At 44.9% G+C, this 13,280-nt stretch overlaps 1 protein-coding gene across 5 annotated transcripts in view; it reads right to left on the reverse strand.

The window, feature by feature from the left end:
• The window catches only part of PLCB4 (phospholipase C beta 4), a 563,803-nt gene that overhangs the window by 139,404 nt on the left and 411,119 nt on the right, over positions 1–13,280 (reverse strand). For all 5 annotated transcript variants that reach the window (XM_063918578.1, XM_063918575.1, XM_063918577.1 and 2 more), the window contains 2 exons: positions 3,896–3,975; positions 2,050–2,134 (listed from right to left, as the gene is read on the reverse strand). In XM_063918578.1, coding sequence (XP_063774648.1) covers positions 2,050–2,134; positions 3,896–3,975 — 165 coding nt within the window. The remainder of the gene's footprint in view (positions 1–2,049; positions 2,135–3,895; positions 3,976–13,280) is intronic.

Below are 13,280 nucleotides of genomic sequence, written 5' to 3' on the forward strand. Positions count from 1 at the left end.
CCTGCAGCCTAACTCTAACCCTCCCCGATGGTGCCTAAACCCCCAACCTGCAGCCTAAGACTGACCCTAACATTTCCCGCACAACCTAACCCTTCCCCCGCAGCCTAACCCTTCCCCCGCAGCCTAACCCTTCCTCTGCAGCCTAACCCTTCCTCCGCAGCCTAACCTAACCTCCCTCCACGGCCCTAAGGAGGCCTGGCATACTTACATTCAGGATGCTGGCAGTCGATATTCCGGTGCTGGCATGTTGATCCTTGTTGGGATCCCGGCATCGGCATTCGGAACATTGTCGGGATTCCGGCATTGGAATTCCGACTGCTGGCATCCTGAACGCCGGTATCCTGATCCTGATCAGAGAGACCTGGTTTATATACCTTTTTGTGTACAATCTATAGTAACTTTCCGGACATATATTTGTTGAGCTACAGTAGCTAGTATATGTTTATTAAAATACATACCCTCCAACTGTACCTATTTGGCCGATACAGTACCATTGTTTATGGTCTGTACGGGTCATAAAGGGGTTTGTACCGGGTTTTAGTGTCTCTCATTCCTATTGATTCCTATAGGAGCACCGCAAGGCCACGTCCCATTTACCAGTGCCCACGCCCCATCTCCTAATTTGTACCGATTTTTGGAGGGTATGAAAATATGGCAGACTCGTATCCCGTACTGCATCATCTAACTGTGGCATTTTAGCAATGACATGTTTGGGAAATTACAGCAGATTGTCCTTTTGTGGAATCAAGATTTCTTGAGGAGGTCTTTCCTGGTCAGAAGAATTGGATTCTTGGGAGAGGGGACCTTATATTTCGGTAACAAGATGGGGAGCAGTGGTGCAATTTTTAAAGGCGTTATCATGTAAAGCGTTCTTTAGGACATTATAAACTAGTGAATATGTGCATAATCTACAAAGAAAAGAAACCTGCAATTTTCTACATTGTTGTCCGGGTGGTTTGAGTTAACCATTTTCACTGAGCTTTTTTTTTTTAACTGGCTACTTATTTTTACCTGTGTTACAGACCTTGAGAACAATAAGTATAAGCCCTTAAGTTTGCCATTCGGATCATATGACAGTTTGACAGGTTATGCTTTTGGTTTTTTTTTGTTTTTTCCAATTATATTGAAAGTACCTGCTTATTATTATGCACAAGCATGGGATTTTTCTGTTGCTTGGAAACACAAGACGCTCAATCACATTTTACCATAAATATAGCAATCTGCATCATGTTTGTGCGTACGCCTTATCATTTCCACAAAAACGTGTCTGTGCAACAACAGTGCGCAGATTCTAACAAACATATCTCTTAAGAGAAAGGGCAGGACTGAAACACCAATGGTTGAATGTCAAACACTGAAGGCACCATTTGTCTTCCTCCCGACCCCTTAAGTGAACAACCACGTGATTGCCCCTGAGGAATTTAGAGAGGAGCAAAACATGCTTTTAGTCTTATAGACTTGACACCAGTATGCCAAGTAAAGGCGGTCATGTGACAAATTTGAAAAAATACTAAGGGGGAAATTTATCAAACCCTTTAACCAGGACAAATGGAAATTGGCCATAGCAACCAATCACATTATAGCTATCATTTTGTAGACTGCACCAGATAAATGCAAGCTAGAATCTGATTGGTGGTTGTGGTCAACACCTCCACTTGTCCTCTGTAGGTTTGAAAACTGTCCCCCTAAATGATTTCACTGCATGCAGTAAAAATAAGAAGAAAATCAAATTCAGTATAGTTTGACACTTCAAAGCCATTTCACATTTAAATTTTATTTTTGTGTCACTTGGTGGCAGTAAAGCTCAAGATTTTTACTTCAGGAGTAGTATACTGTGCATGCTCGACTTTGCCTCGCTTGTTGAACACCGTGACATATTCCTGTGGGAATGAACAATATTTCTCAGCTTCAAACTCTGCGAGTGCTACAATGAAGTGAACGACAGTACAAGAAAGAAGAAAAAAAACAAAACTAAAAAAAAACAAAATAAAAAACACAAAAATACATCTTTTTACCCCATCGGTATAATAAAACAAACGGATTACATACCGGATGTGACTCAATGGGTTGCTTCAGAAGGAGATCCCCAAATATATCTTCACAGTATTTGGACATCTTGTATTGTTGATATTTACTAAAATACAAGGTTTAAAATGAATCATGTCTTTATGAAGAGAAATGGCAGCACTTATAATTTTAAAGAATGGTGCTGTGATATAATTAATCCAGTTTGTGCATTATAACTTGTGTATTCATATACGACGATGGCTTAGAGTCCTAATGTCATTAACACAAAACTAATTTCATGGTGAGAGAAGCATTTGGGGTCTTTCTTGGCGTACGTGGACTACAGCGGTCCATCATATTCAGCACACATGCAAAACATTTAAATACTGAAATAATCTAATTGCAGACAGTCTCCATACAGTCAGCTCCAAAAAGAGGAATATTGGTGCGCACCTGTCTATGAGTGCATCAGACATACAGTATAGATAGAGTTCCGTACACTAATGCATTTCACATCCACATTTAATCTGGCCTTTAACATGCCCTTTCTTACATAATATTATACACATTTCAATTTTCTGGGACCATGTAAAGTGAAACACTAAGTTTTGAGAACAGGCTTTAGTTGTGTACTCTTACATGAATATACTGTAAATATCACTAAGGGTGGAATTCAATTAGGTGTGGGTGCGATCCGGCAAATTCGCATTGCAAATTACACTTGCAATTCAATTCCAAATGCGCATTTTTTTTTTTAGATTAAATTCGCCTGTTTTTGTCCGCACTCCCAGAGCAGGTGAAAAGGTAGGGAAATCTTTATTTTAAGGTAAAAATGTCGGGACTTGCTTCAGCACCCCTTGGACACCCCCCCCCCCCCCCCCCCTTTGACTAATTACATATTTGGACGTTTTCAATTAGCTTAATTGGGCCAAAAATTACATGTTATTTTTGGGGTGAAAATATAATGGCTTCAAATTAACCCAATATCAACTTTTTCATTAGTTTATGCACCCCACAATTAATGAAAGTATTTATTTTAATAAAAAATAATAGCTTTTTGTTTTTAGACTTTTTTTTGTCAAAATGAAAGTGACTTCAAATTACCCCCAAATTACCTTTTTTCTACTTTTTTCGCTTAATTCCTTCACAATTAAATGCAATTCGTAAACTTTAAAAAAAAAAATTTTTAATGCACAAATGAGCCATTTGACACATTTTAAAAGCATGCAGTACTTTCCTCATACCCACGAACAGCCTTCTATATGGTCCTATGAACAAAATTTTCACTTTTTGGGGGTATGGGAACGCCTCCCCACTTTTTTCATGCTCTTTTCCCAATTTGCTTTTTGGACAAAATCCCTGCTAGTAGTGCGAATTGGCATTTCTGATTAAATTGTGCGAATGAAGTCGAAGTGTGCAAGTTTAACTAAGCGAGTTTGCCTTCTGCAAACCCGCACCTAATTGAATTCTTCCCAAACCTCTTAGCCATCACTATTTGTTGACAGGGCTTTACAAACATTTTTGTCTTACTATAAAGAAAGGGTTATTCTCAGTAAGAGCATTAAAGTTCTGATATAACCAAACAGAACGGGTGATAACTGCAGACTTAACAGAAAGTGCTAATTGCAGGATAAAATGTGGCCTCATGGTGTAATATAAATGTCATTTTGGTAACAGAGTTTCTTCATTTGAGACTAAATTAAATTTTCGGCTGTTTGGTTTCTTGAAAAACTGAATGGGAAATAGTAGGATACATTTTTTCTAAATTGGAAAGTAAGTCACAGTAAGAAAGTACGTAATAATTAAAATAAATAGTACAGTACAGTACAGTACAGCCATATACAATATATAATCAGAAAACAAATAAATACAACATAATTAGAAATACCTGCAGTGATTCTCAAATGAAAGGATTACAGGATATTCTGATGTGACAAATGCAGTGTCCTTAATGGCTTGTATTACATCCTTCAAAAATCAACAGTGAAACAGTGTTAATGATTTTCTAATAACAAAATGGAGCTTGCAGTCTAACCTCACTATTAAACACATTTACATTAGTCTAGTGGTATTTGGACTGTTGATGGAAACCCAAACAGCAGGTGAGAATACAGGCCTGCTGGTTGGAAACAAAACCAGTGCTGCGAGGCAGTAATGCCAACCACTGTTCCACCATGCAGCCCTTTCAGATATAATTTGATCTGTAGCAACACAGGGAGTCATTCCGAGTTGTTCGCTCGTTGCCGATTTTCGCAACGGAGCGATTAAGGCAAAAATGCGCATGCGCATGGTACGCAGCGCGCATGCGCTAAGTATTTTAGCACAAAACTCAGTAGATTTACTCGCGTCCGAACGAAGAATTTTCATTGTTGAAGTGATCGGAGTGTGATTGACAGGAAGTGGGTGTTTCTGGGCGGAAACTGACCGTTTTCTGGGAGTGTGCGGAAAAACGCAGGCGTGCCAGGATAAAACGCGGGAGTGTCTGGAGAAACGGGGGAGTGGCTGGCCGAACGCAGGGCGTGTTTGTGACGTCAAACCAGGAACGAAACGGGCTGAGCTGATCGCAGTGTAGGAGTAAGTCTCGAGCTACTCAGAAAGTGCAAGGAATTATTTATTCGCAATTCTGCTAATCTTTCGTTCGCTATTCTGCTATGCTAAGATACACTCCCAGAGGGCGGCGGCCTAGCGTGTACAATGCTGCTAAAATCAGCTAGCGAGCGAACAACTCGGAATGAGGGCCACAGTCTGAAAATATTGTAGTGTGAGAGAGGCGCTTCTATTTTCCATATTCACTGTAACAGGACAATTTCGGCAAATGTAACCATGAACGTCAATGACAGTGTTTGCAATAATTACACTTGAAGATTAACAATTGAAGAGCCAAATTTAAGAAAAATACAAAAACACGTCCGGACATCTGCTTTAATGGTTTGAATTATTTTGTTTAATACAGCACAAATAAAGAGCAGCAAAATTTTATGTTTCAAATGAAACAAACTCATCCGAGAGAGAGAGAGAGAGAGAGAGAGAGAGGGTCAGGTAGACCTCCCAACCTTCCACACTTTTCAGCCCTTGTACCATCCTGCCTCTCACAGGCTGCAGTGTCCCGCGACGAGGAGACGGGGGGACGGGAAGATTAGGAGGTCTCTCACTGACTGACCTGCTCAAAGCAACATCTAAACATTAGAGAGAGGGACTGGGAGCAGACCAACAGCTCGGGAAGCACTGAACATGCCTCCTGCATGATGGAAAATGGTCGTGTGACAACGATTCCATGCCTCCCAATAAAGTAGGACTCCCAAAGCCTGCAACAATGTTATGATGTTCTATTCTCTGTTGCTTTATGAGTTTCTCAACCACACAAATGTTAATTTCACCAGGGAAGGGCATTGTCAACTAAACAGTAATTGCAGAGAGTAGAGGAAGCTGAAGGCCACACCCCCATATCATAGACCATCCCCCATTTTCTCCCGCAGCTACTTATGGCAGACACCCTACTGATTTGGACCGCACACTTCTGATCGTGATTGCTGCATAATCTATTCTACAGAGCTGAAGGGGCTTGGAAGCACCCAATGTGAATAAGTAGAACAGCAGATCATTGTAGGCGTGGCTGCTTAATATTGTGGGCGTGGTTATACCTCCCTGTTTTCGCTGGTGATCGTGACGGCACACAACAGAACGTTGTGAGATCATCCTCCGCGGGATACTCCTGTAAAAAGCTAATCTCTTGCCTACATTTTCACTGACACTGCTGGTGCAGTGCGACTTTCGCAATAAATGGTTGCCAATGACCGCAGTGCCACATATGAAGAAAAAAACATTGATAAGAGAAAAAGAGGATAAGCCAGATAAAGCTGGGGAAGAAAATAGTGAAAGCCAGATAAAGCTGGGGAAGAAAAGAGTGACACTGGCCAAAGGAATATATGTTTTTTACCCCCGCTTCCAGCAGCTCTAGTGAAAATGAGCTCAGCAGGCAAAGAGCTTCCAGTTCTTCCTCTGAAGAAGAAGAGCAGGGAAATCAACAAAATGGCACAGAAGAGATTAAGGCTTCATCCACACTGCAAACAATGAAGAGAAGGACGCTAACTACACTGACAGCAAGGTAGAACATGTGACTGTCAGTGAAACATACAGATCTCTTTTTACCCTTGGAAAATTGCAATCTCCATGGGACCAACATTCAAGTTCTGTTCTTGGTTCCACCAGATAATAAGGAGTCACAGTCAGGGTTCTATCGTTGTACAGTCTATCAGGCAAAATGCAACTGAAGTGGTGGGCTTGACTTTAGACGAACTTGATCCCACAGTTGTGCCACTTGGCAGACTGGAGTCCCTGTCTGTCTCAGAGCTGCCATTCGATGTTATTTCAATGCCCTCAGTTCTCAGGCTTCAATGGTTCAGACTTCTCCTGTCACACCCAGTACAAGCTCAACAGGACACGACACTGGGAGGATTCAGGATGCTTAAATAGTGCCAATTACCATCTCCATCCACTGAATATTCACCCGGTAAAAATAAGATTTTAAACCTACCGGTAAATCTTTTTCTCGTAGTCCGTAGAGGATGCTGGGACTCCGTAAGGACCATGGGGATAGACGGGCTCCGCAGGAGACATGGGCACTTTAAGAAAGACTTTGGATCTGGGTGTGCACTGGCTCCTCCCTCTATGCCCCTCCTCCAGACCTCAGTTAGTGAAACTGTGCCCAGAGGAGATGGACAGTACGAGGAAAGGATTTTAGTTAATCTAAGGGCAAGATTCATACCAGCCACACCAATCACACCACATAACCTGTGATATACAATCTAGTTAACAGTATGAACAACAACATATCATCGTGCATAACCGACTAAACTATAACATAACCCTTATGAAAGCAACAACTATATACAGGTCTTGCAGAAATAGTCCGCACTTGGTACGGGCGCCCAGCATCCTCTACGGACTACGAGAAAAAGATTTACCGGTAGGTTTAAAATCTTATTTTCTCTAACGTCCTAGAGGATGCTGGGACTCCGTAAGGACCATGGGGATTATACCAAAGCTCCCAAATGGGCGGGAGAGTGCGGATGACTCTGCAGCACCGAACGACCAAACAGGAGGTCCTCCTCAGCCAGGGTATCAAACTTATAGAACTTTGCAAAGGTGTTTGACCCCGACCAAGTAGCAGCTCGGCACAGCTGTAGTGCCGAGACCCCTCGGGCAGCCGCCCAAGACGAGCCCACCTTCCTAGTGGAATGGGCCTTAACCGATTTTGGTAACGGCAATCCTGCCGTAGAATACGCCTGCTGAATCGTGTTACAGATCCAGCAAGCAATAGTCTGCTTTGAAGCAGGGCCGCCAACCTTGTTGGCTGCATATAGGACAAACAGTGCTTCTGTTTTTCTGATCCTAGCCGTTCTGGCCACGTAAATCTTCAAAGCCCTGACCACATCAAGGGACTCGGAACACTCCAAGTCCCGTGTAGCCACAGGCACGACAATAGGTTGGTTCATATGAAAGGATGAGACCACCTTAGGTAGGAATTGAGGACGGGTCCGCAATTCCGCTCTATCCATATGGAAAACCAGATAGGGGCTTTTATGTGATAGAGCAGCCAATTCCGAAACTCGCCTCGCCGAAGCCAAGGCTAACAACATGACCACCTTCCAAGTGATATATTTCAACTCCACTGTTTGAAGTGGTTCAAACTAATGTGACTTAAGAAAACTTAACACCACGTTAAGGTCCCAAGGTGCCACCGGAGGCACAAAAGGAGGATAAATATGCAGTACTCCCTTCACAAAAGTCTGTACTTCAGGCAGAGAGGCCAATTCCTTTTGAAAGAAAATGGATAAGGCCGAAATCTGAACTTTAATGGAGCCTAACTTTAGGCCCAAATTCACTCCAGTCTGTAGGAAGTGAAGAAAACGGCCTAGATGGAATTCTTCCTTAGGAGCATTCCTGACCTCGCACCAAGAAACATATTTTCGCCATATCCGGTGATAATGTTTAGATGTCACGCCCTTCCTAGCCTGTAGACTGTATTAGCATAGGAATGAACTCATCCGGAATACCTTTTTCCGCTAGGACCGGCGTTCAACCGCCATGCCGTCAAACGCAGCCGCGGTAAGTCTTGGAACAGACAGGGACCCTGTTGCAACAGGTCCTGTCTTAGAGGAAGAGGCCACGGATCTTCTGTGAGCATTTCCTACAGATCCGGATACCAGGTCCTTCGTGGCCAATCCGGAACAATGAGTATTGTTCTCACTCCTCTTTTTCTTATTATTCTCAACACCTTGGGTATGAGAGGAAGAGGAGGAAATACATAGACCGACTGAAACACCCACGGTGTCACTAGGGCGTCCACAGCTACCGCCTGAGGATCTCTTGACCTGGCGCAATACCTTTGTAGCTTTTTGTTGAGACGGGACGCCATCATGTCTATTTGGGGCAATCCCCACCGACTTGCAATCTGTGCGAAGACTTCCTGATGAAGTCCCCACTCTCCCGGATGCAGGTCGTGTCGGCTGAGGAAGTCTGCTTCCCAGTTGTCCACTCCCGGAATGAACACTGCTGACAGTGCACTTACATGATTCTCCGTCCAGCGAAGAATTCTGGTGGCTTCCACCATCGCCACTCTGCTCCTTGTGCCGCCTTGGCGGTTTACATGAGCTACTGCGGTGACGTTGTCCGACTGAATCAGCACCGGTCGGTCGCGAAGTAAGGTCTCCGCTTGACGTAGGGCGTTGAATATGGCCCTCAGTTCCAGGATGTTGATGTGAAGACAAGTCTCTTGACTTGACCAAAGGCCTTGGAAATTTCTTCCCTGTGTGACTGCTCCCCAACCGCGGAGGCTCGCGTCCGTGGTCACGAGGATCCAATCCTGAATGCAGAACCTGCGGCCCTCTAGAAGGTGAGCACTCTGCAGCCACCACAGGAGCGACACCCTGGCCCTGGGGGACAGGGTGATCCGCTGATGCATGTGCAGATGTGACCCCGACCATCTGTCCAATAGGTCCCACTGGAAAGTCCTTGCATGGGACCTGCCGAAGGGAATGGCTTCGTATGTCGCCACCATTTTTCCCAGGACTTGAGTGCAATGATGCACTGACACTTGTTTCGGCTTCAACAGGTTCTTGACTAGAGTCATGAGTTCCTGCGCTTTTTCTTCCGGAAGAAAAACCCTTTTCTGGTCTGTGTCCAGAATCATGCCCAAGAAGGACAGGCGAGTCGTAGGATCCAGCTGCGACTTTGGAATATTGAGAATCCAGCCGTGTCGCTGTAACACCTTCAGTGAAAGGGATACGCTGTTCTGCAACTTCTCCCGTGATCTCGCTTTTATGAGGAGATCGTCCAAGTACGGGATAATTGTGACACCCTGCTTTCGCAGGAGCACCATCATTTCCGCCATTACCTTGGTGAAAATTCTCGGGGCCGTGGAAAGCCCAAACGGCAACGTCTGAAATTGGTAATGACAATCCTGTATCGCAAATCTCAGGTACGCCTGATGAGGAGGATATATGGGAACATGCAGGTATGCATCCTTTATGTCCAGCGATACCATAAAATCCCCCCATTCCAGGCTGGCGATGACCGCTCTGAGCGATTCCATCTTGAACTTGAACCGTTTTAAGTAAAGGTTCAGGGATTTTAAATTCAAAATGGGTCTGACCGAACCGTCCGGTTTCGGGACCACAAACTGGGTTGAGTAGTACCCCTTCCCCCTCTGAAGCAGGGGAACCTCGGCCACCACTTGTTGAAGACACAATTTTTGAATCGCCTGTAACACTATCTCCCTTTCCAGGGGAGAAGGTGGTAGCGCCGATTTGAAAAACCGGCGAGGAAGCACCTCTTCGAATTCCAGCCTGTATCCCTGGGAAACAATTTCCATTGCCCAGGGATCTACCTGTGATTGAACCCAGATGTGGCTGAAAAGTCGAAGACGTGCCCCCACTGGAGCGGACTCCCTCAGGGGAGCCCCAGCGTCATGCGGTGGACTTTGCAGAGGCCGGGGAGGACTTCTGTTCCTGGGAACTAGCTGTGTTGTGCAGCTTCTTTCCTCTGCCCTTACCCCTGGCAAGAAAGGACGATCCACGTACTCTTTTGCTTTTATTTGAACGAAAGGACTGCATTTGATAATGAGGCGCTTTCTTAGATTGTGAGGGAACATAAGGCAAAAAATTCGATTTACCTGCCGTAGCTGTGGAGACGAGGTCCGAGAGGCCCTCTCCAAACAATTCCTCACCCTTGGACGGCAAAAACTCCATATGCCTCTTTGAGTCGGCATCCCCCGTCCACTGTCGGGTCCATAAGACTCGCCTAGCAGAAATGGACATAGCGTTTATTCTGGAACCCAGTAGACTAATGTCTCTTTGAGCATCCCTCATATATAAAACAGCATCTTTTATATGCCCTAGGGTCATTAAAATGGTATCCTTATCAAGGGTCTCAATATCCGCTGATAAGGAATCTGTCCATGCTGCTACAGCACTACAAACCCAAGCCGACGCAATTGCCGGCCTGAGCAACATACCAGAATGAGTGTAAATGGACTTCAAGGTAACCTCCTGCTTGCGGTCAGCAGGATCCTTGAGGGCAGCCGTATCTTGGGACGGGAGCGCTATCTTTTTTGATAAGCGTGTCAAAGCTTTGTCTACCCTAGGGGAGGATTCCCACCGTATTCTGTCCTGTGACGGGAAAGGACACGCTGTTAGAATCCTTTTGGGAATCTGCAGTTTTTTGTCAGGAGTTTCCCACGCTTTTTTGCATAATTCGTTCAGCTCATGTGAGGAGGGAAAGGTGACCTCAGTTTTCTTTCCCTTATACATGTGTACCCTCGTGTCAGGGACAGGAGGTTCCTCAGTAATATGCAAAACATCTTTAATTGTGATAATCATATATCGAATACATTTAGCCACCCTTGGCTGCAATTTTGCATCATCGTAGTCGACACTGGAGTCTGAATCCGTGTCGGTATCTGTGTCAACTATTTGGGATAGTGGGCGCTTCTGAGACCCCGAAGGTCCCGGCGACATAGGGACAGACATAGGTTGACTCCCTGACTGTACCCTAGCTTCAGCTTTGTCTAATCTTTTGTGCAATAAATTAACATTAGCACTTAAAACATTCCACATATCTATCCAGTCAGGTGTCGGCGCTGCCGACGGAGACCTAATGTTCATACACTCCCCCTTCTCCTTAGGTGAGCCTTCAACCTCAGACATGTCGACACACGCATACCGACACACCACACACACACAGGGAAGCTCTTTTCTGAAGACAGGTTCCCCAACAGGCCCTTTGGAGAGACAGAGAGAGAGTATGCCAACACACACCCCAGCGCTATATGACCCAGGAAAAAACACAGAATGTTTACCCAGTAGCACTTATGTATAATGTATATGCGCCAATTATGTGCCCCCCCCCCTCTACTTTAAAACCCTCTTTCACCGTGTGTCAAGCAGGGGAGAGTCCGGGGAGCTTCCTCTCAGCGGTGCTGTGGAGAAAAAATGGCGCTGTGAGTGCTGAGGGAGAAGCCCCGCCCCCTCGGCGGCGGGCTTCTGTCCCGCTCGAAATTTACTAATAACATGGCGGGGGCTCTTTATATACATGTACAGTGGCCAGCTGTACATGTATATATGTGTATTTGCCACCTGAGGTGTTTATTGCTGCCAAGGGCGCCCCCCCTGCGCCCTGCACCCTTACAGTGACCGGAGTGTGTGAGGTGAATGGGAGCAATGGCGCACCGCTTCACTGCTGTACGTTACCTCTTATGAAGATCATGTCTTCTGCTGCCTCTGAAGTCTTTTCCTCACATACTCACCCGGCTTCTTTCTTCCGGCTCTGCGAGGAGGACGGGGGCGCGGCTCTGGGACGGACGGCGAGGGTGAGACCTGCGTATCGATCCCTCTGGAGCTAATGGTGTCCAGTAGCCTAAGAAACAGAGCCCTGAAACTCAGAGAAGTGGGTCTGTTTCTCTCTCCTCAGTCCCTCGATGCAGGGAGTCTGTTGCCAGCAGGCTCCCTGAAAATAAAAAACCTAACTAAATTACTTTCTTTTACAGGAAACTCAGGAGAGCTCCCTGAAAGCACCCAGTCTCCACTGGGCACAGTATCAAACTGAGGTCTGGAGGAGGGGCATAGAGGGAGGAGCCAGTGCACACCCAGATCCAAAGTCTTTCTTAAAGTGCCCATGTCTCCTGCGGAGCCCGTCTATCCCCATGGTCCTTACGGAGTCCCAGCATCCTCTAGGACGTTAGAGAAAAGAATTTTGCAGAATCCCCATGCCTATTCAAGCTGCAATACAACTCAAAGTTACAACTTTCTACACCACAAACGTAATAGATCTCACTCCATCACTTCTGTCCCACTACCTTGGGAAGCACCAAGCAGCTATTCTGCCGCATATCTTAATCCGCAATCCTTGCCCATGGATCTCATCAATGACGATACAAGAAACCACAAAAGGGTACTAAGACAGCGTCTGGTGCAGCATCCAACATGCACCACATCTGCACACAATGCTACAGATCACTTTCATCCATCTACCATTTTCACTACTTGCCGATAGGGCACCTTCTCTTAATGGAGCTAATTCTTCTAGAAGACAATCTTGCAGATGTAAATCATAGATCTTCACAGGCAACAATTCAAATGTGCACTTACCCATACAAATACCAGAAGAGGTATCTGCATGGCAACCAAGAGAGAGACGACCCAAATGAAACAAAATGTTCAGTTTGCATATTTTTAATAGAAGAAGTCTAAAGTGTCAGGAGCCTAACATGAATGCACCTCTTTCACCTAGTCTGTGTGGACCAATGGCTGTCCACAAACAAAAAGTGCCCCAACTGCAGAGTGGACACCAAGACTCAGCCTTTTATGCAAATGTAGCATCTCTCAAATCAACACAATGCTCATTTACATCCATCTGCAGCCAAATCAAGGTGGCATGACCTACTTGCAAGAATCAATACACCTGCCTTTAGTTAAAACTAATGTTATAAACTCTCAAATAATATTTAGGTCCATTTCTGCGCACAAGTTTCAGGGAAAGGTTAAATGCATTTAAGGGGCTTTGTCTACTATGTGTGTTATGCATGGGTTCTAGTATTGCAATTCTTAGAACATTTGGGCTTTGCAAAGCCTTAAACACGCTGGTAAGGTCTGGCTACTCTAGTTGATAGAATTATAAGGTGTTTTTAAATAATCCAAAGGCTAAATGGATATCTATCATTACTAACAGTGAAGCGCCTACTTGAATCAATCATTCATTTTAGTTTACTAGTATAA

Source organism: Pseudophryne corroboree, chromosome 4 (genome assembly GCF_028390025.1).
Source record: "Pseudophryne corroboree isolate aPseCor3 chromosome 4, aPseCor3.hap2, whole genome shotgun sequence".
In the NCBI taxonomy this organism is placed as follows: Eukaryota; Metazoa; Chordata; class Amphibia; order Anura; family Myobatrachidae; genus Pseudophryne; species Pseudophryne corroboree.